Consider the following 6,330-nt stretch of genomic DNA (forward strand, 5'->3'; position numbering starts at 1 on the left):
CTTGGCAAATGCCAGGCCCACCCAGCATCAGCCCAGCTTCTGGGGCTAGGCGGGGGCAGGGAGGGAAGCCCTGGAGCATCAGCTCCAGCAGCTGTTGGAGCTCTGCAGCTCGGCCTCAGGAAATGTCCTGCTGACATCTGAGAGCCCACCGGGCACTTGGGGCCCTCCCCCGACCCCTCTGTCCCCAACAACTCGGAGTCCGATATCCAGGAAAGCTTTATTCCCTGCTCGGTGAACAAGAGTCTGCACACACAAGTCGACCATCAAGTGATTTCACAAACCCCACCCCCCACCCCCACCCCCACAGACAGACACTACGGGACAGGTCCAGCACACCCACCACAGTGTGGCCTCGCCCACCCCGAGCAGGCCACGAGGGAGGCAGCATCTTTATCCAGGCGAGCCCTGGGCTGATGGGCAAGGCTGGCTGTGGAAGGCTCACTTGCTGGATAAGGTCACTCCCAGAGGAGCCAGCAGGGGCAGGACGGGGGAGGAACACGCAGCTCATGGGAGGCTTCCACCTGTGGCCTTGGTGCTGGGAGAATCGCCATTGTCCTGTCTTACGGACAGAGGGGTACTTCAGCTCGAGGGTGGGGTGGGGAGGAATGGCAAGAGAAGCGATTTTGGAAAGGAGAGGCCTGGCTAGGAGCAGGTTCCCTCTCCGCCAAAACATCAAAGACTCCAAGGGTCACCACTTCCGCCTCAAGCCGAGCTCAGACCACAGTCCAGGATGGGGGCTCAGCGCTGCCCCCTGGGTGGGGCTGGAGAGTTCCTGCTGCTGGCTGCCAGGACGCTCCAGCTCGACCATCCTGCGGTGCTCACTTGGACCGCACTGACGAAATAATCTCCTCATTGCTGTTCTTTCTCAGGATGGCAAGGAGGGAGCCAAGATTTTAGGCTCCTCTCAATAACTATTGGTCTGCCTGCCCCAGGGCCTTCCTGGACCCGGCATCTTTCTGTCGCTCAGTGGGGAAGCCCTGTGAGGCCACCCAGAGAACCCACTCCTTGGCCAGCGCTCCTGTGTCCTGCTCGCTCCACAGCCTCAGGTTGGGGCCAGCACCTGCAACCCCTTCCCCACCACCTGAGACCCGGTTCTGGCCACCCTTGGCCTCTCCTCCTCTCCACCCCGGAGCTCCCTGCCTGAGGCCCCTTCCCTTCCCTGCCCAGTATCCAGACAGATGGCTTCCTGTGCGGGCGGGCCTGTCCTTCCAGCCCTGGCCTGCCCTGTGCGGCCTGCCCGGGGTCACCCAGAGGGGTAGTAGGGAGTGTCGCTGTGGTAGTTGTAATCCGGGCACACCTTCTGGACTAGCCTGTAGTCCGTGCTGTAGAAGGCGATGTAGACGCAGACGACTTTGAAGGGCTGGGAGCAGCTCCAGGCGGCTGAGCTCTGAGCGTGGTCTCGGGAGCAGGTCTTGGCTGGGTCGTGGGTGCAGAGCGAAACGCGGCGGCCCCGTTCCACCTTCTCCCACTCCATCCGGCAGTTGAAGATTTTGGAAGCCTTGGCTTCGATGAAGATCTGCTGCTCCTGGTGGAACTCTACAGCCTTACTCGGGGGCACGAGGCTGATGGAGATATTGCCCTGGCCTGTGGCATTGTGTCGGAAGTGGACACTGAAGGTCCCGTTGCCGTGGTCCACGATCTTCCCCGTGACCAGCAGGTTCAGGGCTACCGTCTTGATGTTGGAGTAGAAATCACCCCAGCCAAAGATTTTCTTTACTTTGGCTGACGGCGGGGGGCTGTGGTTTGGGCGACTGGGGGGCTGCCCAAGGACCCCCCATGCCTCCCCAGGTGGAGCCAGCAGTCCTAGGAGAGTAGAGTTGGCCATGTGGCGGGACTTAGGGGACATGTGGCCCCGCTTTCGAGGCATCCGGGGCCGGGCCTGGCTCTCAGAGTCATCATGCTCAGGGTCCTCTGAGCCTGGCGGGCCGTCATCCTGGCCGCAGATGACCTGTGGAGGGAGTTGGGAGGAGAGTGAGCACCTGGGTCCTCCTTCTGAGGACTCAGGAATTCCGGCCCACCACTCCTTACCACCAGCACCGTCTCTCTGCCCCTCCCTTCCACTCTGACTTGGGGCCGAGGGGCCCCGGCACGTTGCTCACTTACACTGGGGGTTGGGTGTGCAGTCTGGCCTGTGTCATGGTTCCATCTCACGTTCTGACACTCAGGCCACGCCTAGCTCCTCTCGCCACTGTGCTGCCTCTGGCCACTATTCAAAGTCTGGAAGGATGGTGGGGAATTCTCTCCCGGGACCAAGGTTGCAGAGGTACCCAGCTTCTCCTCTTAAGAGAGCTCCAAGTCTGATGGGGGAGGCCCAGCTCCTGATCTCGGGAGAGCCTTCATCAGACCGCAGTACACCCCTCCGTTGACAGAGCAGTTGTTGTCTAGGAGAGATACAGTCTCCACCTCTGTGATATTCCCAGGCTAATGGGGGCGGTACACTGTCTGCCTTCAAAGAGCCCCAAGCCAGGTCAGGGTGCTCCATCTCTCTGCTGAGAGAGCCCCTCTTTTGACAGGGGAGGTACAGCCCTTGCCTTCGGGAACTTTCTAGTCTGTTGAATGAGACGCCATTCCTGCACTGGGGGAGTTTCTACCCTCAGAGGCAAAGAGAACCAACAGAGGATAGAGAAGAAAACAGAACCCAGTGAAGTTCTCAAGCACAAATGCGGTTTAGGCTTTAATGGGAGGATTTGAGGGAGACCTGGGTGAGTTCCATAACCAGGATAACCAAACTCCACTGATGATAACATGCCAGGACACGACATACTAGGAGGGAGTTCTTATTCCCATTTCACAGATGGGGACACCAGCCTCACAGTGTACATCACCACAAGACAGTCCCTCAGGGTCAGTCCTCCTAATCCACCATACCCCCAGGCTCTCAGACCAGATGGGTCCTTCTATGGGAGTTTTATCCAAACCCTACCCTCATCTGGGATCTCTGGAAAGCTCTGCGGAGGCTCAGATGGCCTCTGCAGCATCCACTCTACTGACAGGCAACATCTGGGGAGGCTTCTTGAAGGAGCTGTGGGGAGGGCCAGCAGGACAGCCTGACAAGCTCAAACACAGGACAGCTCAGGAGGGCACCGGGGAATGGACCAGGTTCCCTGAGGACAGCTGCCCAGCGTGGGTATGCTCAGCTTTTCAAGAAAGGCCCTCTGTGTCTCATAGCCAGCGCCAGGTGCACCAGCTCACAGCTGGGCAGCATCTGGACTTGCTGGGACCCGGGATAAGGATGTGGAATGCCTGAGGCTGTCATACGCACGGCTACAAAGGGGTTCGGGGTCTTCACGTCCCCTGTTCTGGCCCTGGCCATGTCTGCGGTTGTGCGCGGTGTCCCTGCCTGCCAGGACCCAAGGGTGGGGCAGAGGGACAGCAGGAGGGGAGGGCCGCGGGGCTGGGGTCAAGGCAAAAGACGTGTGCGTGTACTTAACCCTGAGGGGGCGGGGGTCACAGCTGAATGTCTGGAGGATGAAGAGAAGGGCCCTGGGGGAGATGTGACAAGGGAAGGGTTCTTCCACACAATGGCAAAGGGGATTATTGTTTTGAGAAGACCCAGATGTGGCTCTGAGGCTTCTCCACGACAGGATTGGTAGCTGGCGGTCGGTCGGAGGGGATTCGCGCCCTGAGCTGGGGTCTGGTGTGGATTCCCCGCGTCCTGGGCCGCCAGGAAGACGCGAGCGAGCGCTCGGGGAGCGGGCTTCGGGCGCTCCGCTCAGCTGCCGCGAGCGCCCGGGGCGGGAGCCGCCTGCCCAGGTCCTGTGGGGCTCGGGCTGCGCGCAGCCGGGAGAGGAGAGGAAAACAACAGGCAAGGAGGGAGGGAGCGGGAGGGAAGGCGGGAGCGAGGGACGCGGGGGCCACCCCCCGCCTGGGCCAGCTCGTGCGCTGGGGGCCCCAGAGCGCGGGGCCCTCCGGGGCCCTCCGCGTCCCCGAGGTCACGGAAGAGCCCATACCGCCTACCCTGGCAGATCATCAGCTCCACAGCCACCCTCCACTACCCTTCCGCACGGCCCGGGGCCCGGGAAGAGGTCGAGTGACCCTTGGCGACGTCTGCGGGCATTTTCCCTCTCGCCCGTCGCACCTCCCGCCACCAGCGGCCGAGTAGGTGGGCCAGCCCAGCACCCTCTCCCCGCCCCTATTAACCCTTCCTGTACAGTCTCCGGCCTCGGACCCGCCCTCTCCCCCAGCCTCGAGGCTTCTCCTCCATCCCCGGGATGCTGGGGGGAAGGGAGAAAGTTTTCGGGCTCGGAAGCTTCCCGCGCTCTCCCCCAGTCCTCCCAGCCCCCGCCCCTCCGCGCCGCTCCCCGCGGATCACTCACCAGATAGAGGCTGCCCTGCACTAGGAACACGAAGCAGCAGCGAGTCAGTTGCATCTTCCTCCTTTGCTCTCGTGCCCCTTCCTCGCGTCTGTTCCCTTCAGGGTCCCAGGCCCTTCCTCACCCCTGCTCGCTCTTTCAGGCGCGCCGTCCCATGCTCCAGTCCCCCGGCCCCTGGCGGCCCTCCGCGCGGCCAGCCGCCCAGGACCGACCCCGCCCCCTTCGGTCCAGCTGTGCAGCCGCCGCCCCCTCCCCGGTCCAGCTGCGCGCGGCGCGGCCCCCTCTCGCGGCCCCAGATGTGCGCCCCGACCGCCTCGAAGGGCCCCAGCTGCGCGGTGGCTCCGCGGCCCCAGATATGCCCCCTCGGTTCCAGCGGCGTCGCTCTCGCCCAGATGTGTTGGGGACCCGCGCGCGCGCTCGCCCCAGAGCTAATTCCCCAGGCCAGATGGCCCCTCCCGCCCCGTCGCGGCGCGCCCCCTGGCGGACGCCCCTGGCCGCGCCAAGCCCCGCCGCCGCTACCCGCGCTGCCTCCCGCCAGACTGGAGCGCTCCTGGCGCCCAGGCGGCTCCCGCTTCCTCGTCCCTCCCACCACCGGCGGCGGCGGCGGCGGCAGGTACTGTGAGCCCAGCCGGTACCTCCGGAGTTAACTCCTCCCCTGCCGGCCCGCAACCCGGGGATTTAGGACGCAGGGGGCAGGATTTGGGGGCGGAGTTTACTCCGCGAGGCAGGGAGAGGGTGGTGACCTCGGGGATAGGAACCCTACTAATTCCAACCCTGAGCAGGGCCTCTGTTCCTGGTAAGGAGAACTGAGAATCTGCTGCCCTGCCCTGAACCCCAAGAGACCTGGAATTTGGAAAGATTATTTTTCCCAAACCCCGTTACAAGACAGCCAGAAAAGAAGGTCTTCCTTCCGTCTCCACAGCCCAAAGTCCACCTCTGTCTGCAAGACTTGCTTTTGTGCTGGGGGAAGTTCTTCTGGGTGTCTAGCCTGAACTCCTTTGGTTATAATCTCAATTCCTATCCTCTTCTGCTTTACTCAGAGGGGCTGGGATAACTCTCCCCACCTCCCCCCAGTACCTCTCAGTCCAGTCGCTGTGACAGGAAACTTGACTGGAGTCTTGGGATGAAAAGGCAGCTAGGGGCCAGGCTGGATATCTGGGGCTGTGGTCAAGGGTAAGCCTCCTGAGAAGCTGAGAAGTGAGGTGAGCAAGGCCCCTGGAGGCTGTACCTCCATTCTTCACTCTGCCCTTCCTGTGAGGGATGTGGGGTTCCTATGCCAGCAGGGTTTCTGTCTCAGGTTTCTGCAACCCTCCAGGGCAAGAAGGAAGAAAAAGACCCTCATTCGAGATTGCAAAGTGGGGCCCATCCCCCATCACCCCACAGCTCCACGTTGTCTTCTTGGAATTGCAGGGCCCCTTTAGTCCTTAGAAAAATCAAAGGTCAAGTCCCAGCACCCAGCACTTTTCAGAGGCTGTGAGGCTGAGGAGGTACCCCAGCATTTGGAACGGCCCCAGCCTGGGCTTGGCCGGTGGGGCAGGGTGGGTGGGCACTCTGCTGTGGCCCTCGAGGCCCAGCTTGGTCTCTGGCTGCAGCCCCCAGCACGCACCCAGCCTCCTCCCCCACCATCTGCCAGGCGGGTGCATGGGGAATGCAGATGAATCTTAATATCAGCCTGGGCCAAGTGCGATGAGGGAGACAGATTCTGCAGAACCCAGACAGCGTCACAGGGCCCCCTGCATTCCCCAGGCACCCTGGGCAGTACAGGAGACAGCAGCCCTTCTCTGGGGGTGGTGGGGGGTGTGCATGTCTAATCAAAGACCACCCCCCACCCCAGCAAAGCCAGGGGAGGAAGGAACAGATAAATCTTTGTCTGGCCTCTGAGCCTCTGGTCCGGCTGGGAGGAAGAAGCTGTCGGCCTGAGTGTGGGCAGCTGGTTCCGGCGCTCAGCTAGGCAGAGGCGTAGCCGGGCCCACTCCTTGTCCATCTCCAGAAGGTCCTATCCCCAGGAGAGCAGTGT

The 6,330-nt window shown here is 62.3% G+C and overlaps 1 protein-coding gene across 3 annotated transcripts; it reads right to left on the reverse strand.

Annotated features, from left to right (window-relative positions):
- On the reverse strand, window positions 205-4,795 carry NXPH3 (neurexophilin 3). Of its 3 annotated transcripts, XM_018064911.1 has the most exons (3): window positions 4,317-4,390; window positions 2,104-2,381; window positions 213-1,948 (listed from the first exon to the last, which is right to left on the reverse strand). In XM_018064911.1, the coding sequence occupies exon 3, from the start codon at window positions 1,865-1,867 to the stop codon at window positions 1,244-1,246; it is 624 nt and encodes a 207-aa protein (XP_017920400.1). In that variant the 5' UTR covers window positions 1,868-1,948; window positions 2,104-2,381; window positions 4,317-4,390; the 3' UTR covers window positions 213-1,243. The 3 variants fall into 3 exon arrangements, with proteins under 3 accessions (XP_017920399.1, XP_017920400.1, XP_013828057.2); XM_018064910.1 differs by lacking the exon at window positions 2,104-2,381 and having other exon boundaries at window positions 205-1,948; window positions 4,317-4,795; XM_013972603.2 differs by lacking the exons at window positions 2,104-2,381; window positions 4,317-4,390 and adding an exon at window positions 3,958-4,086.

Source organism: Capra hircus, chromosome 19 (assembly GCF_001704415.2).
Source record: "Capra hircus breed San Clemente chromosome 19, ASM170441v1, whole genome shotgun sequence".
In the NCBI taxonomy this organism is placed as follows: Eukaryota; Metazoa; Chordata; class Mammalia; order Artiodactyla; family Bovidae; genus Capra; species Capra hircus.